Raw genomic sequence first — 27,987 nt, forward strand, 5'->3', positions numbered from 1 at the left:
ACGTTCAGGATTTTTCATGTTTTCTTCGGCCGCTAAAAAAATGCATACATTAAGCATCCCGTCATTTTTAATGCATTCTGCAATTTTTGTGCACATGCTGCGTTTTCCCGCGAAAAAAACACATCACTTTAAAAAAACGCAGCGTGTTCATTAATTTTGCGCGTTTTTGCTGCTATATTATTGCATTGGGAAGGTCTGGAAAAAAACGCGAAAAAAAACGCATGCGGATTTTCTGCAGAAAAAGTCCGGTTTTGTTCAGGAAAATTCTGCAGACATTCCTGAACGTGTGCACATAGCCTAAAAGGTGGATAAAGTGCTGAACTGCTGCTTCTTGGGGATTTTTTATTTTTTTTATGACAGCCTTACATTTTAATAGGGACGTGTGGAAAAAAAAACCCGTCTTCCCACGTGACGTGTTTTACATAGGACCGGCATTGTGCAGGGTCACGTCCTCTGTAGGTCGCCGGTAACACGAGAGCTTCCGCGACCCCAGCACAGCTCCAGCACCGGCCGCCGCCTCACTCACTACCTACTACTGCCAGTGCTCACAATGTGACAACTATTATTATCCGACTGTGCCCCGCCCCGGTCAGGCACGTCACCAACCAGGCCGCAAAGAAGGCGGAGCTTTATTAGTCAATTCTGCAGGGGCCGGGGAGTGAAACCCCGTGCATCTCAGAGACCTATAACCTACTCACCAATTTGCTGCAATATCTTTCCGCCATATGGAAAGAGTGCCATAAGAAAAAAAGCTCAATTTGCCTTGAAGGAATGGGTTCTACAAGACGAACTTATCAGGAAACAGTTAAATACCAATCAGAAATACACCAGCGTCAAGTTGGGGAATGAGGTAGAAGTGCGCTAGAGACTTTCTCTCACAGTCGCGGTATCCTTGCGCCGATCAGAAATGTAGTTCCGGATATATAAATGGCGGGCGCCCCCCTCTGCTAGTCCTTTCCTGTTGAGTTCTGGAGCGTGTGTGGATCATGTCAAGCGGCTCTGCGGATTATTCCAGGTGATTTTTATGATGTCTGCTCTCGCATGCTTCCAGGCACTATTGCTTGTGGCGTTTCCTTCTGGGGCTGCCGTGTGCTGGGAGGTCACCGCTCACAGACGGGTAGTGTAGGCCCAGTAGTGGGGTGTATGGTTGTGCTGCACGCAGTGTGGTGCTGCTTCTTATTGAGGCCTACGGAGTTCTATGGGACACGTCACTACTAAGGAGTCGGCCTTGTTACCGCCCAAGCTGAGTTCTGAGGGGGCGAGGAGAGGAGCTGCCGGCGCGGTAGGGGGCGCCCGTCCATGCTGGTCCTGGTATTGTCAGCGCGGTAGGGGGCGCCCGTCCATGCGGGTCCTGGTATTGTCAGCGCGGTAGGGGGCGCCCGTCCATGCGGGTCCTGGTATTGTCAGCGCGGTAGGGGGCGCTCGTACATGCGGGTCCTGGCGCTGCCGGCGCGGTAGGGGGCGCCCGTCCATGCTGGTCCTGGTATTGTCAGCGCGGTAGGGGGCGCCCGTCCATGCTGGTCCTGGTATTGTCAGCGCGGTAGGGGGCGCCCGTCCATGCGGGTCCTGGTATTGTCAGCGCGGTAGGGGGCGCCCGTACATGCTGGTCCTGGTATTGTCAGCGCGGTAGGGGGCGCCCGTACATGCTGGTCCTGGTATTGTCAGCGCGGTAGGGGGCGCTCGTACATGCGGGTCCTGGCGCTGCCGGCGCGGTAGGGGGCGCCCGTCCATGCTGGTCCTGGTATTGTCAGCGCGGTAGGGGGCGCTCGTACATGCGGGTCCTGGCGCTGTCGGCGCGGTAGGGGGCGCCCGTACATGCGGGTCCTGGTATTGTCAGCGCGGTGGGGGGCGCTCGTACATGCGGGTCCTGGCGCGGTAGGGGGCGCTCGTACATGCGGGTCCTGGCGCTGCTGGCGCGGTAGGGGGCGCTCGTACATGCGGGTCCTGGCGCTGCTGGGGCCTTGGTACCTGTGCACACTGCGGCACTGGCTGGGGAGGGCAGCAGTTCACGCCCGGTGGGACAAGTGAGATGATGGTTACCATCTTTCGGGACTGACCTGAAATGGAGAAAACAGAACTTACTGATCACTTGTATAGTTGGGCTGGATCGCTGCTCCATGTGCCACGTGTCCACCATGCTTTATACTGCAGTGCTGCCATGTAGTGTATGGAATGGGCTGGGAGGCTGACAGTTAATGGGGAGGGCTCATCAGATATGGCATTCTACAATGGTTTGTAAATGGTCTCTGTCGAATTTAGCAAATGTTGACTCCTAGTATTAACTTTGGGACTGATCGCAATCCATATTTACTATTAGAAACTTGACTTTTTCTCTTTAAAGATTATGGGGAGAAACTGGCTATATCACTATTAACCTGCAGATTGGTAGATGATGCATTGTTGCAATTGGTAAAACTGAGATCTGCTTTAAAAATACCGCGCTATAGAATATATATATATCATTTCTTTCTTGTACCTCCCCTTCTCTTTATATATGTGCAGCGCCAGTGTGGTCATTGGTTGAAAACTCAGATCTGTACACAAAAGAAATGGTTCTCGGGATGACTAAGTGCTGCTCCGTCCATTCCTGAGCTCAGCACATGGCAGCCCTATCAGGAATAGAGGGAGCAGCGCTTGAGCATGTGCCCTGCTGCTCCATAACAGGGGCAAGTTCTCTGCCAATCAGTGCAGGTCCCAGCCATAGCACCACCACTGATCGCCCGTGGGTTGGTGAGAACTTATTTTTCACTTAATCATCCCATGAAAGCACATGTCAATTTCCAATCATCAAACTTTTATTGATAAGCAGCCATTTGACTGCCAAAACTGGTCTGTTCGGCAAATTAATTTATATTTTTGTTTCCTTTTTTTTTTTTTTTAGTCTGGACAAGAGAAAATCGCTGATAAAAACAAGGCTGCAGTTGGTTTCGTATTCAGCAGTTATTTCTCGTGTTTTTTTTTTTTTTTTATAGGTTTAACAAAGCATCACAATAATCTATAATGCAGCAATACTTAAAAACAGCTACAGAAATTATAAAATGGGCATCAAAGTCTGCACCGAAGGCAGTTAATCAAAGGGTTAAATGACTTTGGGCAACTATCTCACTGCAGACACATGGAACAGGGAGCCCCACATCAAAACCAGGTCTCCAGCCTTGCCCAAATACGTTCTGGGCACCAGCATTGGCATCAAAATGGATAGTCTGTTTTGGCCATTAGAATAAGTAACTGGGGTTTTTAAGGGGTTAAAATGACTTTGAGCCACTGCTTTCACGAATACATAATGTCATTTAACTCTGTAAAGTGAGTTACTTATTCAAATCTGTGAAAATGGGCTGATTGCCCACTTTGATGCCAATTCTGATGCCCAGAAGCCATTTGGGCCAGGCTGGAGGGACCTGGGTTTGATGCAGGGCATCAATGTCTGTATTTTTAGGCTACTTTCACACGTTGGGTTTTTTCCCTCTGGCCCAATCCGGCTTTTTTTTTTTTTTCTCCTCATTGACTTGTATTAGTGCTGGATTGTGCCGCATGGCCTACCGTTCCTTCTGTTTTCTTTCCGGATCTGGCTGAAATTTCAACTTTGGCTTCTGGAAAAAACGTACACAGTAATGTTTTTTTGTCTCCAGCAAAAAAGCCAAAAGCGCCCGAGTCAGCGCTTCTGGCTTTTTGCTAGAATGGGAGCCAGAAGGTGCTGGATCCAGAAAATGACAGATCCTGGCGCCGGATTCTGTCTTTTTTTTTTTTTTTTTAAACTGAGCATGCTCCAATTTTTTTTTTTTTTAAATCCAGTTATCAGGATATGCTAGTCGGATCCATAAAAACACATCCATCGCATCATTTTTTCAGTCTGTGATGGATCCGTTTTTTGTTTTTCAACATTTAAAGATTGTGCCTGACTGCAAAAGCCTGATGTGTGAAAGTAGCCTTGGTGTGAGATCAGTGGCCCAAAGTCAGTTAACCCTTTGATTTGGCACCATTCGATGGCCATTTTTGTTCCAGGTTTATAATTTTTGTAGCCGTTTTTAAGTGTATTCACATGAGGGCACCTCGCTGCATTGTATGTGATCATTGTGGTGCTTATGTTACACCTATAAAAACAGAAAAGAGAAAATTGCCGAATAAGAAACCAACTTCAGCCTTGTTTGATAAAATACAATGCAGCGAGGTTGCTGGATGTGAATACACTAAAGAGTAGCTACAAGAAAATTAAACTGGCCCAAAAAGGGTATCCAAGCGGGCAGTGAAGAGCATTATTGAAAGGGTTAAATAACTTTGCACCACTGCCAACTAACAATTAGTGATACCCCACATCTCAATTAGGTCACTCTAGCCTGGCCCACAGGTTAATGGCATCAGAACCGGCATCAGAATGGGCAATTGATCTTAACTATTTAAATAACTGCTGTTTTTAAGGGGCTAAATGACTTTGGGCCGCTGATCTCACACCACCAATATAGATAGTTCTACCCCACAACAAATCCATGTCAATACAGCCTTGCTCAAATGGGTTCTGGGCATCAGAATTGGCTATTTGTCTACTTTGATGCAAGTTTTGGCCCAAATGGTTTCTGGCATCATGCTGAGGTGACCTAAACTTGATGAGGAGCATCACTGTCTGCATTGAGATCAGTGGCCCAAACACGTTTGATGCCAGTTTTATAATTTTTCTAGCTGATTAAGTGTATTCACATCAGGACCCCTCATTGCATTAGATTTTATCACTTTTTGTTAAACTTGTAAAAATCGGGAAAAAAATACAGAATATGAAACCAACTTGTGAAGAAAAAAAATTAAATGTTCAATTGAAAGAACATGTAAAGGGGATGTATTGCATTTCACTTGCCCTAACAGCTTTAGGCTGTGTTCACACGTTGCGGTTTTTTCTCGTTTTTCCCCCGATAAAAACGCTATAAAACCACAAAAAAAAGCATACAATAAGCATCCCATCATTTAGAATGAATTCCACATGTTTTGTGCACATGATGCGTTTTTTTCCGCAAAAAATGCAGCATGTTGATTAATTTTCCTTTTTTGCGGATTTCCCACTCCAAAATGCATTGGGAAGTGTCTGGGGGGGAAAAAACCGTGGCAAAAACGCACGCGTTTTTTTTTTGCGGATTTCTTGCAGAAAATGTCCTGAATTCTCAGGAATTTTCTGCAAGAAATCCTGAACGTGTGCGCACAGCCTTAGGGTATGTGCACACGTTGCAGATTTCCTGCAGATCTGCAGCTTTTTTTTTCATGCAGAAATGCTGCAGATCTGCAAGTGACTTACAGTACAATGTAAATCAATGGCAAAAAAATGCTGTGCTAATGGTGCGGAAAACTCTGCACGGAAAGCGCAGCAAATTCAAAAAAGGACCATGTCACTACTTTTGTGCAGATCTGCTGCGTTTCTGCACCCATTCCATAATAGAAATCTGCAGGGGGGAATAAAGGATGAAATCCGCACAACAATCTGCAACATGTGCACATACCAAAAAAGGCGCAGATTCTGACCTGCATTTTGTGCCAAGAAATGCAGAATCTGCACAGAAAATTCCAGTCAAATCTGCAACGTGTGCATATAGCCTGAGGGAATATTCACAAGTAGAGGACTTCACATTCCAAAGACATACTGATAGGGAATATAGATTGTGAGCCCCATCGGGGACAGCAATTATGTGTGCAAACTGTAAAGGGCTGTGGAATATGTTGGCGCTATATAAAATAAAAACCTCACATTTTAGTTGCAAGAGCCATATAGTGTCACTCATGTGTGCCTCGTGGTGACCCATTGTCAACATGAGTTTTACTTTGTTGTACTTGGTGCAAAATCCCTGCTGCAAACATGGCATTTACAAGGTTGGAATATACTGGCTCTTGCTGGAGGAAAGTGATGTATAAAAAAGATGATGTGACTATTCTCAAGATTGGTGCCCCCCCCCCCCCCCCCCCACCTCTGTGTAGTTGTAGTAGCAGTAGCTAATGGCAGATTGGTTCTGAGTTGTCTGTCTTTGCTTGGGTGATCACTGTAAAGGTACCGTCACACTAAGCGACGCTGCAGCGATACCGACAACGATCCGGATCGCTGCAGATTGCTGCTGTCACACAGACCGCTCTCCAGCGACCAACGATGCCGGTAACCAGGGTAAACATCGGGTAACTAAGCGCAGGGCCACGCTTAGTTACCCGATGTTTACCCTGGTTACCATCGTTAAAGTAAAAAAAACAAACGCTACATACTTGCCTACCGCTGTCTGTCCTCGGCGCTCTGCTTCTCTGCTCTGGCTGTGAGCGCCGGGCAGCCGGAAAGCAGAGCGGTGAAGTCACCGCTCTGCTTTCCGGCCGCTGTGCTACACAGCCAGAGCAGAGAAGCAGAGCGCCGGGGACAGACAGCGGTAGGTAAGTATGTAGCGTTTGTTTTGTTTTTTTACTTTAACGATGGTAACCAGGGTAAACATCAGGTTACTAAGTGCGGCCCTGCGCTTAGTAACCCGATGTTTACCCTGGTTACCAGCAAAGACATTGCTGAATCGGTGTCGCACACGCCGATTCAGCGATGTCTGCGGGGAGTCCAGCGACGAAACAAAGTTCTGGACTTTCTTCCCCGACCAGCGACGGCACAGCAGGGGCCTGATCGCTGCTGCCTGTCACACTGGACAATATCGCTAGCCAGGACGCTGCAACGTCACGGATCGCTAGAGATATCGTCTAGTGTGACGGTACCTTAAGGCTCCATCACTTATCTGCTCAAATCTCATTCTTTTGTTTTTAGAGACCATGGCGGCCCTGAAGGAATGGACCCCGATGGTGTCATTGAGGTTGGTATAGCATATATGTTCTTGTTTGATGGTTATTAACCAATATAGGCTAAATTAATCTTTTCTTACAGAGCAACTGGAATGAAATTGTTGACAACTTTGATGACATGAACCTAAAAGAATCTCTTCTCAGAGGAATCTATGCTTATGGTTTTGAAAAACCTTCTGCCATTCAGCAAAGGGCCATTATCCCCTGCATTAAAGGTTTGTATGATTCATAAAAGCTTGTATATATTTATGGAAAACTAAAGGTTTCCAGATTCCTCGTATGATTCTAGGCAAGTGAAATGATGGTTACATCTTTCGGGACTGACCTGAAATGGAGAGAACTTTCTTTCTGATCACTTGTTAAAATTGTCTTGGGTTACACAACCAGGTAATATTTGGGAACATTAAATGTCTCCCTACTCTTTTTAGGGTATGATGTGATTGCTCAAGCTCAGTCAGGTACTGGCAAGACAGCCACATTTGCCATTTCCATCCTGCAGCAGCTGGAGATTGAGCTCAAGGAGACCCAAGCACTAGTATTGGCTCCCACAAGAGAACTGGCTCAACAGGTATTGACAGGGTAGCTTGTGACTGTGTGCTGCAAAAGTTTCAGATTCCACAACTGTGAGTGCAGATGGCTTCACTGGCCTCGTATTGTCATAATGGTTCTCCACTTATAATCCAACGTCTTGAATTTTTAATTAGTATGCTGTGACAAGTATGTTAGTCTAATTCTACAAAAACTTGCTATGCAGTTGTGTAGTATGGAAACTGCAGTGTGCAAATGTTAAGATGGACTTCATCTCATGGTCTTTGCATGTCACTTACAAAATACTTGTTCTAGTGTCAGGCTTATCATTCAGTGGTTTAAGGTGGATGTACACGGTAGATGACTATTGGTCAAATACTTGTTTAGCCAATGCATTTCAGAACAACCCTGTTACTATGATTTTACACTTTCATGTTTGTTATGGGGACAATGGATAATGCTACTGGCACACTATGGACAGCAGCTTATCTCTTTGGAGAATAAAGAATTGGATGATTAATGATCAAGGATCAGCATTGTGTTTAGCCAGTACCACTGAAGGTGCCATGTCTGCCCACCAAAAGCTGGCTTCATGTGTTCCCTTGGTCTGTGTGACTGGGATCTGGATTGATGAATCTCCTGACTCGTGTTCAAGGGCCTTATATGCATAGGAGTTCCAGTAGTATGCAGCATATTCCTAGCTGTGCAGGCTAGCGCATATCCTCCCATAATGTCTATGCAGTGTAAAAATGGCCATATATATGTAGCCCCATATCCTAGAGGTAGCCACATATTTCCAAAGACTGGAAGTGTTTTGGCTAAGCTGTCCCACATCGGTATATTGACTGCACTCCATATGTCGCTGATGTTGGGTACTTTAGTTCTTACAAGCACTTTGCCAAGTGGAAACAGATCTGATGACTGACCATCTTCTATTGAGCTGTAATTGGTCTTGCACAGCATATTTTAGATGCAGTAGTGGTACATCTTTTGTTATATCGCAACCTGCATTCAGGCAGCAGTGGTTTGTGATCTGTTCTTGGTATAGGGCATGCTTTATATTGATACAGAATAGATTTTTATAGAGATGGGTGGGCAGGACACTTTTCATGACGCACTTGATCATTTCTATAACGGATCCTACACTTGCATGTCTTGTGTCTTGCATGTTCACACATGCTCTAGTGTGCTTCAAATCCTTCCTGCTGTGACCAGGGTGTGATCACTGGGACCAGTTATCTGCACATGAACTTGCTAGACTGGTACATTGGCTGCAGCCATACATTAGTTTGAAGGCTGCTTTTAATTATGATTCAATCTCTCTATACTGAGGAAATGTGTCTAAAGATCTGCAGGGGGGTAAACTGATGGTTTTAGGCAGTGGGCTAGCCTTAAAGGTCTGTTGTAGATGTAGGTCTGGGCACCATGGGTAATGACTGAAGTCTTGGCTACTCAATGTTGCTGTTCCGTGTTAACACTGCAATGGTTTCTTTTTTTTTTTTTATATGGAGATATACATTGGTAAAGAGACAAATTAGTAACTTCTGACTACCTTCTCATAAGGTTATTCATTTATTTCATAGATTCAAAAGGTCATTCTTGCCCTGGGTGACTACATGGGTGCAACATGCCATGCTTGCATTGGAGGCACAAATGTTCGCAATGAAATGCAGAAACTGCAGGCAGAAGCGCCTCATATTGTGGTTGGCACTCCTGGCCGTGTGTTTGACATGTTGAATAGACGTTATTTATGTAAGTAATACTTAACATTATTTATTAATGCCAATGAGTGCTTTCTAACTTCAAGTAACAAGAGACCATTTTACTTTCAGCCCCAAAATGGATAAAAATGTTTGTTTTGGATGAAGCTGATGAAATGTTGAGCCGTGGTTTTAAGGATCAAATATATGAGATCTTTCAAAAATTGAGCACAAATATTCAGGTTAGTACATCAATTGCTATATTGTCTGGTATAATCCAAGAATGACACAACTCCTTTCAGGGCCTACAATATACAACTCTGGTCTTGTGGTAAAATATTTTATGTCCTCTAGGTTGTCCTTCTTTCTGCCACCATGCCAACCGATGTGTTGGAAGTGACCAAAAAGTTCATGAGGGATCCAATTCGCATCCTTGTTAAAAAGGAGGAATTAACCTTAGAGGGTATTAAGCAATTTTACATTAATGTTGAACGAGAGGTAAGATCTTTAAACTTTATTGCTTTACGGTTTAGAATCCTAAACTGGGTCTTAATTTTAATTTTTTTTTTTCTAAGGAATGGAAGTTGGATACCCTGTGTGACCTATATGAGACTTTGACTATCACACAAGCTGTTATATTTTTGAATACCCGGAGAAAGGTTGATTGGCTTACTGAAAAAATGCATGCCAGGGACTTTACAGTATCTGCGTTGGTAAGCAGTAAAAAACACACTAGCAGGTTAAGTTACAACATGGCAGTGTGGTGCTCTGTTGTCGTTCCCCCTGCTGACATGAACATGTTTCCTACTATCCCTGACTGATCATTGTGGCAGGCAGGGACGCTTGGTCTCATACAGCTGTCATTGTGGGGTTATTGTAAACTAACTCCTTATCTCCTTGACAGCATGGTGACATGGACCAGAAGGAGCGAGATGTCATTATGAGGGAGTTTAGATCTGGATCTAGTCGGGTGTTAATAACTACTGATTTGCTGGTAAGTTGGTGACATGTACACAGTGTAAACTGTAATTCACTGTAATCTTTAGTTTACCATTTAGCTGGAGCTGACACTGCTTTTGCAACATTGGATTTAAGGTTTTTATGTAACCTAAAAATACAAACTGCTGTAATCAAATCCTCTAATGTTCTTTGTTTTAGGCACGTGGTATAGATGTGCAGCAAGTTTCCCTAGTTATCAACTACGACCTTCCTACCAACCGTGAAAACTACATTCACAGGTTTGTATCAGTCTTGTCTGCACTAAATATGCTAGCCATGCCTGATTGTGTATTGCGTTAAGGCAGTTCTCCAAGCTGTCAAATACAGCAAGGTCTGTGCCAAAGCATTAACTACTTTCTGATGGTATATCCCTGATGGAAGCATTAATTATGCAGGATAAGTTACAGTATAGCTGTTAAGTGCTGTTCTGTCGTTCCCCCTGCAAATAATAAATTGTTTCCTACTATCCCTATTTGTTCTGACTCTCTCGGCAGATGGGGACGCTTGGTCTCAAACAATCTTTAATCTTTTTTTTTTCTTTTTTTTTAATGATTTTCCTAAATACCCAGGCAAAATTTTTATGAAACTTTTATGTTTAAATAGTTGAGGAGCAGACTACAGTTGCTCCAGGACACTGCTGAGAATGGCCTGTGGAAGAGGTGTGTTTTCTCAAACAGAGAATTTGCACATCTAGCTGTGAGCTGAGGGCGGCCAGTGAAGCATGGACTAATGCTTGTAAAGGTAATGCACTTCATCCTTTCCAACTGTTGCTATTCTACAACAGAATCAACTTAATTATTCTTGGTATTAATGCCTTGGCCTTTGCTGTTAAAATGTGTACTCGAAGACTTGTATGCTGAAGAATTTGGGAAAGGTATAAAATATTCTATCCCTGATGTAATCTCTGCTTTTAGTGGAGATAAATCTGTGCTGCACTTTATGTACATGCTCAGTAGTGACAGTGCTGTGGAGTTGGGAAATTGAGTCTAAAGGCCCCTTCACATTTAGCGACGCTGCAGCGATACCGACAACGATCCGGATCGCTGCAGCGTCGCTGTTTGGTCGCTGGAGAGCTGTCACACAGACCGCTCTCCAGCGACCAACGATGCCGGTAACCAGGGTAAACATCGGGTAACTAAGCGCAGGGCCGCGCTTAGTAACCCGATGTTTACCCTGGTTACCATGCTTAAAAGTAAAAAAAAAAACAAACACTACATACTTGCCTACAGCCGTCTGTCCTCCAGCGCTGCGCTCTGCTTCTCTGCACTCCTCCTGCACTGTCTGGGAGCCGGAAAGCAGAGCGGTGACGTCACCGCTCTGCTTTCCGGCTCACAGCCAGTACAGGAGGAGTGCAGAGCACAGCGCTGGAGGACAGACAGCGTTAGGTAAGTATGTAGTGTTTGTTTTTTTTTACTTTTAGCATGGTAACCAGGGTAAACATCGGGTTACGAAGCGCGGCCCTGCGCTTAGTTACCCGATGTTTACCCTGGTTACCAGTGAAGACTTCGCTGGATCGGTGTCACACACGCCGATCCAGCGATGTCAGCAGGAGTCCAGCGACGAAATAAAGTTCTGGACTTTATTCAGCGACCAACGATCTCCCAGCAGGGGCCTGATCGTTGGTCGCTGTCACACAGAACGATTTCATTAACGATATCGTTGCTACGTCACAAATAGCAACGATATCGTTAACAATATCGTTATGTGTGAAGGTACCTTAAGGGTTGCCTTACTGACTCCACAGCACTGTACACAGTAAAGCAATTGGCTTATAAAGCACTGCTTCTTGGTGCTCACATTCCCTGCTGCTGTAGTGGAAATCTATTATACAAATGATGGGCATCCATGTAATGCATGGAGGGTGTCCTGGCTGCTTACAGCTTTTACCTGCTTACAGCTGCCACTAGAGTAAATTGCTAGTTTGTTCATAATGCAAAACCTAGAATTTCCAGCACAGTACAAGGCCTCAGACAACCATAACATGGCCATATTTTCATTTCCATATTACAGGCCTACTTCCTGGTCTGGCTGCAGGTCTAATGACCAAACTTGCAGAACTTCAAACATAATTTGGATTCTAAAATACTGCCATGCTGAGGTCATATAAGGCCGAAAACTCTCGAGCACTAAGAAAATATCAAACGCTGAAGATGGTCTAAGCTGTGAATCCACTTTAAGTCCTACTGGGTGTAGCTTCAACATTAACTTATCTCAGTAGGTATTAACCCTCTTTTGTCACCACCATATAATAGGGCACTCTTTTTCCAAATGTTTGTAAAAGTCTCATCCTGCATGGTATGAATAGAATGCCAGCAAGAAAATGATAGATGCTATAGAATCGTTCCTACTTGTCTGGCACATGAAGTGTTGCACTATATTGCTTTAGAGCCAGATCAGGAAGCAGTTTCCAATCCATTTATGAACATTGTATCGGTCTACTCCAGGCTCTGTCATTGCACAACTGATAAATGGAATCCCAGCCTTAGACCCAAGTCTGCCAGTTCTTGCTATGCATGTCTAAGTTGATGTTAACAGTGTTTTTGCAGCTTTTTTTATGCAGTAAAGCTAGATTTTACAGTGCTTACAAGGGTTCAGAAATCTTGTACTCAATTTATTCCTCCCCCCCCCCCACCCCTCACAACTGAATTTGAGCACAATAGCATTTCATTATTTTCAGTAGCTTTCATCCAAAGCAAGCAATGACTGCAAAGATGCAGTAAATCGGTTAAGCTGAATAAATGGCATTTTAGTATGTACTGTAGATGAATTGCATATTTAATACACTCCAAAACACCCTGCATTTTGAATGCATTGTCCTTGCAGTAAGCAGGCTTGGGCTGCAGAAGAAAATGCTGCAAAGCTGTGTGAACAAGGCCTAATGTGGTATTTTGGTTTCTGCAGATTCTTTTGTATGATAGTTTCTGTATTGGATCTGGTCTTCAAGATTCTGGTTTGCAGTCAGTACAGCACACATACTCCTGGCAGTGAATGCGATAGGCTTCCAATAAGTGAGATGGCTCTAAAGGTGCAGGACTGATTACATTATGCTCAGCAGTCTTGTTCTCCACGTTTGCCTCGTGCCAGCACCATTCCAGCGGTGTTGGTGCGCTTTTACATGGCTCTTGTGAAGCAGTGGACAGCCCCTTAATACACTTCTGGTCAGGTTTATAGCCACTACAGTCCATTTTTGGGGCTTTTTTTTCTTGGAGAGGCTTTCAGTTGGGGCATATTTAATTTCACTGCAGTGCCTGTAAACTCAATGCCTGTCTTTGCTCTCCAACTTGGCATATGTGAGCAACCTAGCTACGCTGGCATATTGGTGACTAAATAGATTGCCAGTTTGCAAAGTAATGTTCTGCAATAGTGATCACCTTTTCAATGTCCAGCAGGTCTTTTAGTTTAAAGGGAATCTGTCATCAAGTTTGTTGTGTAATCTAAAGACTGCAAGAGATGGAGGCTGGAACACAGAATTCAGGGCTGTCACTTGTCAGTGGTACAAAATGGCTTTAACAAGAAATTAGAATGTGCACATTGCCATCAACCTTGGTCACTGAGCCCACCCTACTGATGCCATTGGTTGGGTTTTACAGTGGTTGTAACCTATTCACCTTCCCAGGAATGGAGCCTCATGAAACTAGAGGCAGCACAGTGGATAGCACAGCAGCCTTGCAGCGCTGGAGTCCTGGGTTCAAACCCCACTAAGGACAACATCTGCAAGGAGTTCGTATATTTTCTCCGGTTTCCTCCCACATTCCAAAGTCATACTGATAGGGAATTTAGATTGTGAACCCCAACGGGCTGCAGAATGTTAGCGCTATATAAAAAATAAAGATTATTATAACTAGTATTCTGTATTGTATTAATGTGAATAGGTTCCCCTTTAATTGACAATGTTTTTGTCCATTTTTTTAACCCTGTCTTTGCTTTCCAGGATTGGCCGTGGAGGGCGTTTTGGTAGAAAAGGTGTGGCTATAAACTTTGTTACAGAGGAGGATAAGAGAATTCTTCGTGATATTGAGACTTTCTACAATACTACAGTGGAGGAGATGCCGATGAATGTGGCTGACCTTATTTGATCCCTGGGATGAGATTTATTTTGAATGCCGTACTCGCTGTTGCTGAATTGGCGAATCACGACGCGCATTGTGCTTTTCTTTGGAAAATTATATTGAATCTTGTCTCGGTGCTTATGACAGATCAGAAATACAGATTTTTTTTGAGAACGCCTTCTGTGGAAAGAAAGCTGTGGGCTTTATTCTACTTCCAGAGTTTAGACTGTTGGGGCGGACTCTAAAGCAATGGGGTCTTTACATTTCTGTGTTCAACATTTATTTAGTTGTGTTAGAGAGGTGGTTGTATTTGATGTTCTTCATCATTTAATAAATTACTTGCGGACTAAAAAATATAAGTGCTGTATCAAATCAGCCAATTATGTTAAATTAGCATATACGCCTTTAATGTACATTACAGATGTAGAGTTTACTAAATTAAAATGCCTATAATTGTTAAATGTGTATTTATTCAATAAAATGCATTTGTGCTAGACCCTGACCCAACTATCTATATTTAGCTTAACTGCAAAGTTGCCACACTGCACATAAAATTGTATGTTAAATAGTTTATTTGCACTGTATTTTTGGCTTAAGTTTTTCAGGTGTGATTGTGCAAATTAAATGACCATTTGTGGGAGGCAAAATAGAAAATGAAGTGTATATTCTATTCTCTAGCCTTGTGTTCACTTACTTGGATCTAATGATGATGCAGTGTGTAAGTGGTGAAATGCTGCACTCCTCTGCAAGAAGGTAAAAGCTGTCCATGCATTGCATTCTGTGATTGGGCCAAGTTGCAGCGATGCTTGCATCTAGAATATTAAGCTTAAATCTTGGCTAAGCTGGGGCACTTGCAAAGTGACCAGTTTGTAATAGCTAACCGACCCTAGTACACCAACTGTTCTGTTCTCATGGCAACAAAAAAAAAAAAATTTGGTTCAAAGATTAAGTTAAAAAGGCTAAAAGCTGACCAGCAATTACTCATTTTTACTACACTTTTTGGGGATCACATTTGAAGTCCTCTTGAGGGGTCTGTATGATAGAAAATACCCAAGTGTGACACCATTCTAAACTGCCCCCCTCAAGGCGCTCAATATCACATTCAAGAAGTTTATTAACCATTCAGGTGTTTCACAGGAATTTAGAATGTTTTAAACAAATGAACATTTAACTTTCACAAAATTTTTACTTCAGATCCAATTTAATTTTTTTTTACCCAAGGGTAACAGGAGAAATTGGACCCCAAAAGTTGTCCAACTTGTCCTGAGTACGCTGATACCCCATATGTGGGGGGACCACCGTTTGGGTGCATGGCAGAGCTCGGAATGGAAGGGGTGCTGTTTGGAATGCAGACTTTGATGGAATGGTCTGCAGGCGTCACGTTGTTTGCAGAGCCACGTTGTTTGCAGAGCCACGTTGTTTGCAGAGCCACGTTGATTGCAGAGCCACGTTGATTGCAGAGCCACGTTGATTGCAGAGCCACGTTGATTGCAGAGCCACGTTGATTGCAGAGCCACGTTGATTGCAGAGCCACGTTGATTGCAGAGCCACGTTGATTGCAGAGCCACGTTGATTGCAGAGCCACGTTGATTGCAGAGCCACGTTGATTGCAGAGCCACGTTGATTGCAGAGCCACGTTGATTGCAGAGCCACGTTGATTGCAGAGCCACGTTGATTGCAGAGCCACGTTGATTGCAGAGCCACGTTGATTGCAGAGCCACGTTGATTGCAGAGCCACGTTGATTGCAGAGCCACGTTGATTGCAGAGCCACGTTGATTGCAGAGCCACGTTGATTGCAGAGCCACGTTGATTGCAGAGCCACGTTGATTGCAGAGCCACGTTGATTGCAGAGCCACGTTGATTGCAGAGCCTCTGATGTACCTAAATGGTAAACCCCCCCCCCACACACACCAGTGACCCCATATTGGAAACTAGATGCCCCAAGGAACTGTATAGATGTGTTGAGAACTTTGAACCCCCAAGTGTTTCACTACAGTTTATAATGCAGAGCCATGAAAATAAAACTCTTCCACAAATGATTTTTAGCCCCAGTTTTGTAGTTTTCCAAGGGTAACGGGAGAAATTGGACCCCAAAAGTTGTCCACTTTGTCCTGAGTACGCTGATACCCCATATGTGGGGGGGTAAACACCTGTTTGGGCACACGGGAGAGCTCAGAAGGGAAGGAGCACTGTTCTAATTTAATGCAGAATTGGCTGGAACTGAGATCGGACGCCATGTCGCATGTGGAGAGCCCCTGATGTGCCTAAACAGTGGAAACCCCCCAACTATTGATAGTGGGTTTTTGTTTGGCAGCTGTCACACACTAAAAGACGCTTTTTATTGCAAAAAATAGTTTACCACATGAGCTATAATTTTCCATATTCTGGTCGTCATGTGAGGTCTTGTTTTTTGCAGGACGAGTTGGTTTTTATTTACCCTTTTTTTGGGAGGGGGAGGGTGTCTTATACAATAAACTTTCATAAACAAATATTTTTGCATCACTTTATTCTGAGGGCTATAACTTTATTTTTTTTTTCTGCTGCTCACACTGTATGGCGGCTCGTTTTTTGCAGGACTGTTTTCAACAGTACCATGTCTACTTGTATCTGTCTTTTTGATCGCGTGTTATTGCACTTTTTGTTTGGCGGTATGATAAAGCTGTTTGGTTTTTTTTTTGCCTTTTTACGGTGTTCACTGAAAAGGTTAACTAGTGGGACAGTTTTTTTTTTTTTTTAATAAAGGTTGTTACGGACACGGCGATACTAAATGTGTACTTTTTTTTAATTTACAGAGAAATATACTTATTGGAACAATATTTTTTTTTTTTTACCTTTTTTATTTAGGTTTAAAAAAATTTTTTTTTTTTTTTTACTTTGTCCAAGGGTTGGGACATCATTGCATATTGTCCGATCGCTGATCTGACATGCAATGCAGGAGGCTTGCCCGGCACCTGTTCTCAGCAGGCCCTTGCAAGCCACCTCCCTGCAGGACCCGGAAGGCCCCTGTGGCCATCTTGGATCTGTGGCCTGTAGGGAGGAGACGCTCAGAACAACGTGATCACAGCATGTTCTGAGGGTCTCGGGGAAGCATGCAGGGAGCCCCCACCCTGCGCGATGCTTCCCTATGCCGCCAAAACACTACGATCATGTTTGATTGCAGTGTTCTGGGGGTTAATGTGTCGGGAGCTGTAATTATCAGCTGACCCTGGCTGTGAGCACATGACCTACTATCCCGTCCCTGGGAATTAAGTCCCAGGTCACCTTGATGGGATAGAATGTCAGATGGCAGAAAGGGGTTAGTCACAATTTATGAATCAAACTAACATCTGCAGTTGTTGGATTCTGCCCACAAAGTAGGGATATAAATGAAACTGACAAGCGCATATGCCTGTAAAGTGCTGTGGAATTGGTGGCGCTACATAAGGGAATGTAATAAAAGTAAAATACAGACTTAAAAGCCACATTGGATACAAACCAAGTATTGATAAACTGGGTCTGTAGACTACTTAATTGTTGGGGTATGTTTCCATACTCGGGATACAGCAGCACATGTCTGCGCTGCTGGCTTTTGTACACACGGTGATCCACATGTGTTCATTGAATCATGTGGATTCACCAGTTCCTATACATTGGGCTGATATTTATCTTGTGGAGATAAATCTCCGCAAGATAAATTGACATGCTGCGGTCTAGAAAGACGCACCACATGTGTGCAGGAAAGCTCATCCACTATGCTGTGACAGCTGCAGCATCCAGATGTTAATCGGCAGCGTTTACAGACTGGAAACATACCCTTACAAACCTGTTCTAGATAACGTGGATAAGGACTATAATGCAAGGTAAAACTTATCCTGACTCGGAGGAGAAATATCTAATTTATCTTAGTGGCCAGAACAAATTTGGAATCTCACCAGCGTCGCATCTTGTGGTAATAACTCTAAAATACTTCAACATATCCCAGTGATTTTGAAATTTTTCCATGACCCAGTAGAATTTGATAATGGTAAAGTTGAATGATAATTAGTGATGAGCGAATATTCTTGTTACTTGAGATTTCCTGAGCACGCCCTGGTGTCCGAGTATTTTTTTTTTTGTACTCGGAGATTTAGTTTTCATCGCCTCAGCTGAATGATTTACAGCTACTAGCCTGCTTGATTACATGTGGGGATTCCCCAGCACCCAGTCAACCCCCACATGTACTTATGCTGGCTAATAGCTGTAAATCATTCAGCTGAGGCGATAAACTAAATCTCCGAGCACAAAAAAAAAGATTTAGTTTTCATCGCCTCTGCTAAATGATTTACAGCTATTAGCCAGCATAAGTACATGTGGGGGTTGCCTGGGTGCTGGGGAATCCCCACATGTAATCAAGCAGGCTAGTAGCTGTAAATCATTCAGCTGCAGCAAAGAAAACTAAGGCTATGTGCACACTTTGCGGATTAGGCTTAGGAATTTCTGGTGCAAATTCTGCCTCTCCTGGCACACCTGCAGATTTGTCGTGTTTTTGCTGCATTTTTACTGCAGTTTTGCCATTTTATTTTTTTTTTTTTTTTACCCCTGCGGTTTTCTATAATGGAATGGGTACAAAAACGCTGCGGATTCACAAAAGTGACATGCTACTTCTTTTAAACCGCAGTAGATTTTCCGCAAAGTGTGCACAGCATTTTTTTTTTCTCATTGATTTACATTGTACTGTAAATCAATTGGGGATCTGCAGCGTTTCTGCACCTCAAAACGCTGCGGATCCGCAGAGAATCTGTAACGTGCACATACCCTAAATGTGGGCAGCACTGTGGCGCAGTGGTTAGCACTGCAGCCTTGCAGCGCTGGGGTCCTGGGTTCTAATCCCACCCAGGACAATGTCTGCAAAGAGTTTGTATGTTCTCTCCGTGTTTGCATGGGTTTCCTCCCACATTCCAAAGACATACTGATAGGGATCCTATATTGTGATGGGGCATCAGGGACAGTGATGATAATGTGTGCAAAACTGTAAAGCGCTGCAGAATGTTAGCGCTATATAAAAAATAAAGATTAAATCTCCGAGCACTAAAATACTTGGAGGACCCCCAAGCGTGATCGGAAAATGTCAAGTAACGAGTATATTCGCTCATCACTAATGATTATCACTTTAATGCAGATTGTTGTACCATAGCAGAACAATAATAAAATAACTTCCATCATCATATCTTATGCATCAGCACCAATTGTAAACATGTTTTATTGTTAGCATTTTAGGAGGTTTAAAAAATGTAGCCGCAACTTTTCCAAGGCAATCTACAAAAATATTTTATGGACCTATAAAGGTTTAAAGTTATTTTTTGGGGGTGGGGGGCGTGTCTCTTAGATGAAGAGCTGGTCTGCCAATCTTTGTAATGCTTTTGGGAGCAATGGAGGGCTATGCTCAGAGGTAGAGAATGGGCACACACACACACTTTGATTAGGGACTATGATAGGCCACCCTAAAAGGATTTGGTTTTGTTTAGGGACTTATCTTGCTAGCATTCCAGTATGTCTCGTCTTTCCTGATACTTCCTACCAACTGAAATCGGGGCAACAACATAAATGTGCATAAACAAAAGTACACATTAGGTAGAGTAGTGTTGAACTGCATTCATCAGGAAATCCCACAATTTAAAACTTTTGCAGTAAACACACCGACATAACTTTTGTCAAAGTGAATTAAGGACAATTAAATCATATGTAAATAAGGTATCCCAGAAAATGTCATCTTTGGGGGAAAAAAACCCCTCCATACAGCTCAAGCAGAAAGTTAAAACCACCAGAATAAGAGCATTAAAGGGAACCTGTCACCCCGTTTTTTCAGATTGAGATAAAAATACTGTTAAATAGGGCCTGCGCTGTGCGTTACAATAGTGTATGTAGTGTACCCTGATTTCCCACCTATGCTGCGAAATACATTACCAAAGTCGCCGTTTTCGCCTGTCAATCAGGCTGGTCAGGTCAGGTGGGCGTGGTGACATCGCTCTTTTCTTCCCCAGCTTTCCGTTGGTGGCGTAGTGGTGTGCGCATGTCCAAGTTCCGAATCCACTGCGCGCACGTGAAGAAACAGCACGCGATCTGCGCTATTACCCCGGTCATCGGTGGGAGCGGACATCTTCCTGGAGCCGTGCGTGCGCAGGCCCTATTTAACAGTATTTTTTATCTCAATCTGAAAAAACGGGGTGACAGGTTCCCTTTAAAAACTTTGTAGCAAAATGTGATATTTCTGTGATTGTAATGAGTAAAGCTGTCTCCACTAAGGCTGCGTGTCCACGATCAGGATGGCCGGCGGTATCGTCGGAGCGGCAAACCCGCTCTGCGGTAAGCCCTGCCCCCTTCTGGGACGCGATGATGCCAGATGTGTTCATAGCACACATCTGGCATCATCGCTCCCATCGCATAGGGCCCTGTGCTATATCTTGCGGCGACGCAGTGTCGCCGCAAGATATACAGACATGCTGCGATCTGAAAAGACGCGCAGCATGTCCGGAGTCGCAGGGCCGCCACGTGCGTGTTACCACGCATAGTGGAGACGGGATTTCATTCAATCCCCTCCACTATGCTGTAACATCTGGACGCTGCGTGTTTGACGCTGCGTCTCTATGCAGCGTCAAACACGCAGCGTTTCCTGCACGTGGACACATACCCTAACAAATCTGAATGGCGAGTACCGTAGCTCAAAAAAACCCTCACATACTGTATTATACAAAATTTTGCTGATAAAAACAAGCCTTTCCATGACTAATGTGCTATAAAACTTTTTTTTTTTTTACTGCATTTCATTTCTTTCAGTGTTATTTTATATATTACCATATACAGATGAAACATTTTTCTTGGCGCAATATCTCCAATAAGATCCAGACTCTTAAGACCTGTACGGTAGCAAACAGTACCAGTTAGTTCCAAATGTTCTCACTTGTACTACGGTTTGTCTGGCCTACGATCATGCAGTGTCTGGTTTTTAGTTATGTACAAAATGGTGGTTGACCAGGTTAGAGCATTTTGAAAAGTCTGAACTGTTTAGTGACATCAGAGTCTGTGCATCTACCTCATTAGTGAAAGGATTTGTCAGGATTCATCTGAATTGTGTATTTCTAGGTCCTCAATCCTGACAACACCATCCTTCTCATTGCGACAGGAAATGAGAGGTTAAAAGGACCCTCCCATCTCCACCCCTCAGTGTTTTTCCTGTCCCAGTGAGGATAGGAATGACAAGAGAGAGGGCTCCTATCCCTGGCTGTACTGAGCAGACCCAGCCTATCTCGTCCTGCTATCAAATAGTCTGCGGCCAATACCCCCCCGACTCTTGCATCTGCTTTGTGGGGCGCTGAATTTCTGCTGGCACACTTCCGGCGACAATCTCTGCAAGCCATCCAGAGCACTTCTGGGTCGTGACCAGCGTGCATTCCACAGTGGAACGCATGAAATAGGATCCGGCAAAGACATGCGGAAGGCGGAATCCCCCGCATGGTATCTTATAAATAGGATCCTAAAACATATGTAGGCTGCCCTACTGTATGCTTAGACATGGAGGATCCTGCCAAAGCAGAGACTGGGTTGGAACAGAGCCAGGGGCATGTGAGTAAGCTTGTAAAGACACCCACTCTAAACCCTTAAGGTACCGTCACACTAAGCGACGCTGCAGCGATACCGACAACGATCCGGATCGCTGCAGCATCGCTGGAGAGCTGTCACACAGACAGCTCTCCAGCGACCAACGATGCCGGTAACCAGGGTAAACATTGGGTTACTAAGCGCAGGGCCGCGCTTAGTAACCCGATGTTTACCCTGGTTACCATCGTTAAAGTAAAAAAACCAACCACTACATACTTACCTACCGCTGTCTGTCCCCGGCGCCCTGCTTCTCTGCTCTGGCTGTGAGCGCCGGGCAGCCGGAAAGCAGAGCGGTGACGTCACCGCTCTGCTTTCCGGCCGCTGTGCTCACAGCCAGAGCAGAGAAGCACAGCGCCGGGGACAGACAGCGGTAGGTAGGTAAGTATGTAGTGGTTGTTTTTTTTACTTTAACGATGGTAACCAGGGTAAACATCGGGTTACTAAGCGCAGCCCTGCGCTTAGTAACCCGATGTTTACCCTGGTTACCAGCGAAGACCGCTGAATCGGCATCATACACGCCGATTCAGCGATGTCAGCGGGAGATCCAGCGACGAAACAAAGTTCTGGACTTTCTTCCCCAACCAGCGATATCACAGCAGGATTCTGATCGCTGCTGCCTGTCACACTGGACGATATCGCTAGCCAGGACGCTGCAACGTCACGGATCGCTAGCGATATCGTCTAGTGTGACGGTACCTTTACACCTCACATAGAAACACATGGCATCTACTCTGTGCATTCTAGAGGAAGAACACTTCCCTCTGCAACTCCTAAAAGGGATGGCAAGAAATTGGAGAAGGGTAGAAGACATGTTATCTGTAACACCAAACTACCAGACAGCTGTCATAAGCACCTATGTGAACCCTGCATCTCAAACTCGGTGGCTCGATCTTTGCACCTATGGGTCGACGACTTGGAAGAACACGAGGTCCAAAACCCCCAGGACGCCATCCTGAAATCCCTTCCCCCTCCTGAAGCTAGCGACCAGATTCATGGATGACGCATCGGCAGAATCTGTTAGGTTCGCAGCCAGGAACGTGTCCTTATCCAATGATGCCCGGAGAGCTATCTGCCTAAAAGCATGGTCGGGGGGACACACAGTCCAAAAATCAAACTGTTTCATTCCCTTCTCGGGCAATAAAGTGTTTGGGCCTGTACTAGATGATATCCTAGAAAAGGCATCGGACAAAAAGAAAGGGTTCCCTAAGGAGAAACCATAGAAATATCAGCCCTTTCGTAGGCCGCAACCTAGCCAGGGGTCAGGTTATAAGGGGAAAGGGCAAATTGAGCAGATGGAGCTACTCCAAGCAAGGTATGGGTAAGGACTCCATTTTTTGGTTCGAGCTCTGCCTTAAAGGGACACTATCACCTGAATGTGGAGGGAACAATCTTCAGCCATGGAGGCGGGGTTTTTGATTCACCCTTTCCTTACCCGCTGGCTGCAATATTGGATTGAAGTTCATTCTCTGTCCTCCGTAGTACATGCCTGCACAAGGTAATCTTGCCTTGCGCAGGCGTGTACTATGGAGTCCATTGCAGCCAGCGGGTAAGGAAAGGGTGAATCAAAAACCCCACCTCCATGGCTGAAGATTGTTCCCTCCAAATTCAGGTGACAGTGTCCCTTTAAGTAGAAAGTGACACTGTGTGTGTGGGGAGGGGGGGGATGGCAGATTTCAGGAAATCAGTGGGTGTCGGGGATAATCTCTAAGGCTAGGTTCCCATTGCGTTAATGGGACCGCGCTAACAGACAGCGTTGCATGGCGAAATTAACAACGTGCAACTCGTCCGTTAGCGCGCCCATTAACAACAATGGGGACGCGTATCACTAGCGCATGCCATTTTCTGGCGCACCGCAGTGTTTTGTGGCGCACCGCAGAGCATCCGAGGCGCACCCGAGGTCCGGTCCCCGCTCTCGCAGATCGGAGATCTGCGCTCGCGGGGACATTTAATGCGACCCCTTAAAAAACATGGCGCTAAACGGATTGCTCTAACGTAATCTGAACCTAGCCTAAAGGTACCTTCACACTGAACAACTTAACAACGATATCGCTAGCGATCCGTGACGTTGCAGCATCCTAAATAACGATATCGTTGTGTTTGACAGGCAGCAGCGATCTGGATCTTGCTGTGACATCGTTAGTCGGAGCAGAAAGGCCAGAACTTTAGTTTGTTGCTGGATTTCCCGCAGACATCGCTGAATCGGCATGTGTGACGCCGATTCAGCCATGTCTTCACTGGTAACCAGGGTAAACATCGGGTTACTAAGCACAGGGCCTGGTTACCAGTGTAAATGTAAAAACAAACAAAAAAAAAAAACAGCATACTTACATTCCGGTGTCTGTCGCGTCCCCCGGCGTTCTGCTTCCCTGCACTGCCAGCGTCGGCTGGCCGTATAGCAGAACACAGCGGTGACTTCACCACTCTGCTTTACGGCCAGCGCTTACAGTGCAGGGAAGCAGAACGCCGGAGGACGCGACAGGCACCGGACACTGGTAACCAGGGTAAACATCGGGTTACTAAGCGCGGCCCTGCGCTTAGTAAGTTGATGCTTACCCTAGTTACCCGGGGACTTTGGAATCGTTGGTCGCTGGAGAGCTGTGTGACAGCTCTCCAGCGACCACACAGTGACGCTGCAGCGATCGGCATCGTTGTCTAGATCGCTGCAGCGTCGCTAAATGTGACGGTACCTTTACAAGATAGTTTACCCAACCCCCCCAACGTGGTCCATAACAAACTCCCGCCTGCAATCAGCCGTTTCCCCCATGTGGGCAGATATCCAGGATCTCCTAAAGATCGGAGCTGTATTCCCAATCCCTGAGCAAGAAAAGTGCAAGGGCAATTACAACAGTCTCTTCTCTGTAAAAAAAAAAAAACCTCAGGAGAGACCAGAACAATACATTTAAAGCCCCTGAACCACTGGATAAAATACAAAAAGTTGAAGATGGAGTCCATCAGATCTACAATTCACCTTACAGACAGGAATGCGTAGTATCACATTACCATCCATGCTTCATTTCAATTTTCAAAGTAAAATTGGACTTTTACCGGTGAAGTCTTGGTAAATGTTAACATTTCTCAACAGCGTTGGTAAAAGTCAGAAATATCTGGTGTGAAGATGGAACATCTGACTTTAACCAAGCGCTGTTGGTAAATGTGCACATTTACCACAGCTTCTTGGTAAATGTAGCTGAGAAGGGTGTAATAAAAAGTGTAAGCCACCGCGGGCAAGGAAATGGAGGACAATAAAAATATTTCTAACGATTAAGGCCTTCATCAGAGTCGGAAATTGCGTTTAGTTAACTTTTACCACCATCATCTGCTGGTCAGAGTCAGAATTCTGTGACTCAAAGTTACTTTTACCAACACATGCTGGTAAATGTAAAGATTTACCAATTCGCCCAGGTAAAAGTCCAAATTCGTTAGTTTATATGGAATACATCTGACTTTTACCAATCCTAGGTTTTACCGTCCTTCTGACTTTAACAGTAATATATATACCGTATATACTCGAGTATAAGCCGACCCCCCTAATTTTGCCACAAAAAACTGGGAAAACCTATTGACTCGAGTATAAGCCTAGGGTGGAAATGCAGCAGCTACCGGTGAATTTCAAAAATAAAAATAGATCATTATTTCCCTATAGCTGTGCCATATAGTGCTCTGCACCGTTCATATCTCCCAATAGCTGTGCCCCATATAGTGCTCTGCACTGTTCATATTCCCCCTTGGCTGTGCCATATAGTGCTCTGCAGCGTTCATATATCCCCATAGATGCTCCACAAATCTGTGCCATGGCCGCTGCTGCAATAAAAAAAAAAAAAAAGCCACACTCACCTCTCTTGCTTGCAGCTCCCAGCGTCCGGTCCCGGCGCCTCCATCTTCCCGGCGTCTCTGCACTGACTGATCAGGCAGAGGGCGCCGTGCACACTATATGCGTCATCGCGCCCTCTGACCTGAACAGTCAGAGCTGAGACGCTGGGAAGATGGAGCGACCATCTTCCCGGCGGCTGGAACGCGGACAAGTGAATATGACATACTTACCTAGTCCCAGCGATCCTGGCGCTCCCTGCCCGTCCCACGGTCTTCGGTGCCGCAGCTTCTTTCTCTATCAGCGGTCACCGGCACCGCTGATTAGAGAAATGAATAGGCGACTCCACCCCTATGGGAGGTGGAGCCGCCTATTCATTTCTCTAATGAGCAGTCCCACGTGACCGCTGAAGAGGGGAAGAAGCTGCAGCACAGAAGACCGTGGGACGGCAGGGACAGCGCGAGGATCGCTGGGACTAGGTAAGTATACCTCAGCGCCCTCACCCGCCGACCCCACCGCTACCGTGACTCGAGTATAAGCCGAGAGGGGCACTTTCAGGCCAAAAATCTCGGCTCATACTCGAGTGTATATATATATATATATATATATATATATATATATATATATATATATATATATATATATATATATATATATATATATATATATATATATATATATATATATATATATATATATATATGTATATTTCTGTGACAATCATACCGTGAGTCAATTGAGATTTAGGGTGATTGATGGGGTGCCACCACCCAGAAGAGGTGGAGACCGTACTATGCTGTTGAAGCAAAAGGAATTGAGATGGACCTCCCGGTTAGGTTCTTTACAACCTGGGGGTCTAAATATTGAATATAATCTCCAAATGTGTGTATTGTGATTAGCTTTGAGATTATTACATGGCCTAATCTAGGTATATGAATGTTTTTAATTGGTTTTATATTGTTTTTCTTTCTTTTCTCTCTCTCGTTTTTTAGGTTTATATACATATACGGTCATGTTATAAGAAGATCTAAAGTTTGATGGCCTTTACGGGTGGAATGTTAGACTTTGGGCACTGTTTAGTATGGATATTTATTTATTTATTTTTTTTCCCCTATGTGGTCTTACCAGAGAACCCTGAACTCAACATGTGATTGATCACCTATATGAATCCACCCGCCTCAGTGTGACATATGATCCATGGATATGAATGTTTTATTAAGCTTTTTTGCCAGGTTGGCTCGGGGGCGCTCTCCCTGTGAGGAGGCGTCGCCTTATAGCATTGCATTTGTTGTGTGTCCTTTTCCATGTGTGCGCCTACGCTATATAAGTTGTGGGGCCATGCACACCTGTACAATGACGTGGGGTGAATAGTCGCTGGATACTCTGTTTTAATACAGAGTGAGTATATGATCTGGGGTAGTCTGATACAAGTCCGGGGCGCATGCACGGTGGTGCGGCGGTGGGCGTGCACTGTCTCCCTCACCGTGTTGCGTCACTGGTGATGGCGATGTGATGGGTGGAGTTGTGTGTGCCTGCGCGCCGATACACTGACTTGGAGCGCCGGCCCCCTGACGTAGTAGCAAGTTTATGGGTGTTGTTTATTTAAGGTAACACACACACGGCAGTGCCTTTGCAACCCAGCTCTCCTAGTGGTGCGGGGGTTTGTTTTGTACACATCATTGGGTATACAGCGCGGTATGAACCCGGTGCGCATGCGCAGTGGTGCGGCGGTGGGTGTATGCTGTCTCCCTCACTATGTTGCGTCATCGGCGATGGCGCTGCAGTGGGTGGAGCTTAGTGGGCCGGCACGCAGGCATGAAGCACCGGCCATCAGACCTGGAGGCGTATGTATCGATTGAGTGGATTGGATGAGACACACTTGTGGCCGACATGTGCTGCTTTAGTGCAGCTCATCTATTGGTATGGAGATGTTTGTAAACATTACTGGTACAAGTGAAGTGATTGGTGGTTGTAAGACATGATGCATGCTGGGTGCTGTGTGGGATTGGTACAACACAGGCAGGATGTGTATTGGTGGATCATAGACATGTGACCGAAGGGGTTACTAAATTAGCTCTGATAGGCAGAATGATAATGTGCTGGATGTAACATACCCAGCTATTGGTGCCTGGTTACTATGGTTATATATACGGTTTTGCAGATAACCTGTTTGGGGATATTCTATACAATATAGTGCCATTTGTGAAATGATTTTTTTGATTCTGCCCTGACATTTGTTATGTATATGAGATATACTATATGTAGATATATTGTTGTGTTGTTTTAAAAGATATTTACTATGTAGGTGGTTACTTTGTGGGGATTGGTGGATGGTAATCCACTCCCTATAAAAACCCACCATTACCAATGTATTTTATGCTTGACAAAGACCCATGTTGGTTTAAACGTTGCACTTTGGCAAATAAAGGAATCCATTTTTGAACACTTTCACCTGGAAACAGGAACAGGCAGAATGGGTGCAGCACATTACAA

At 44.8% G+C, this 27,987-nt stretch overlaps 1 protein-coding gene and 4 non-coding genes across 7 annotated transcripts; all 5 read left to right on the forward strand.

Moving 5' to 3' along the window:
- The first annotated feature begins 906 nt into the window (after nucleotides 1–906).
- EIF4A2 (eukaryotic translation initiation factor 4A2) lies at nucleotides 907–14,573 on the forward strand. Of its 3 annotated transcripts, XR_011312458.1 has the most exons (13): nucleotides 907–1,015; nucleotides 6,761–6,806; nucleotides 6,878–7,010; nucleotides 7,224–7,363; nucleotides 8,907–9,075; nucleotides 9,156–9,265; nucleotides 9,378–9,521; nucleotides 9,599–9,736; nucleotides 9,928–10,017; nucleotides 10,182–10,261; nucleotides 10,626–10,763; nucleotides 12,033–12,236; nucleotides 13,954–14,573. XR_011312458.1 is itself a non-coding variant. In XM_069727234.1 (11 exons), the coding sequence occupies exons 1-11, from the start codon at nucleotides 987–989 to the stop codon at nucleotides 14,096–14,098; spliced, it is 1,224 nt and encodes a 407-aa protein (XP_069583335.1). In that variant the 5' UTR covers nucleotides 907–986; the 3' UTR covers nucleotides 14,099–14,573. The 3 variants fall into 3 exon arrangements, 1 of the variants encoding a protein (XP_069583335.1); XR_011312457.1 differs by lacking the exon at nucleotides 12,033–12,236; XM_069727234.1 differs by lacking the exons at nucleotides 10,626–10,763; nucleotides 12,033–12,236.
- LOC138639864 (small nucleolar RNA SNORD2) lies at nucleotides 2,023–2,091 on the forward strand. Its single transcript, XR_011313392.1, has one exon. It is a non-coding gene; the product is annotated as a small nucleolar RNA SNORD2 (small nucleolar RNA).
- LOC138639866 (small nucleolar RNA SNORD2) lies at nucleotides 7,087–7,153 on the forward strand. The gene has a single exon (XR_011313394.1). It is a non-coding gene; the product is annotated as a small nucleolar RNA SNORD2 (small nucleolar RNA).
- Nucleotides 9,757–9,880, forward strand: LOC138639841 (small nucleolar RNA SNORA63). The gene has a single exon (XR_011313370.1). It is a non-coding gene; the product is annotated as a small nucleolar RNA SNORA63 (small nucleolar RNA).
- Nucleotides 10,412–10,540, forward strand: LOC138639840 (small nucleolar RNA SNORA63). The gene has a single exon (XR_011313369.1). It is a non-coding gene; the product is annotated as a small nucleolar RNA SNORA63 (small nucleolar RNA).
- Nucleotides 14,574–27,987: the final 13,414 nt, after the last annotated feature.

The sequence above is a fragment of the Ranitomeya imitator genome, chromosome 5 (genome assembly GCF_032444005.1).
Source record: "Ranitomeya imitator isolate aRanImi1 chromosome 5, aRanImi1.pri, whole genome shotgun sequence".
Taxonomy (NCBI): domain Eukaryota; kingdom Metazoa; phylum Chordata; class Amphibia; order Anura; family Dendrobatidae; genus Ranitomeya; species Ranitomeya imitator.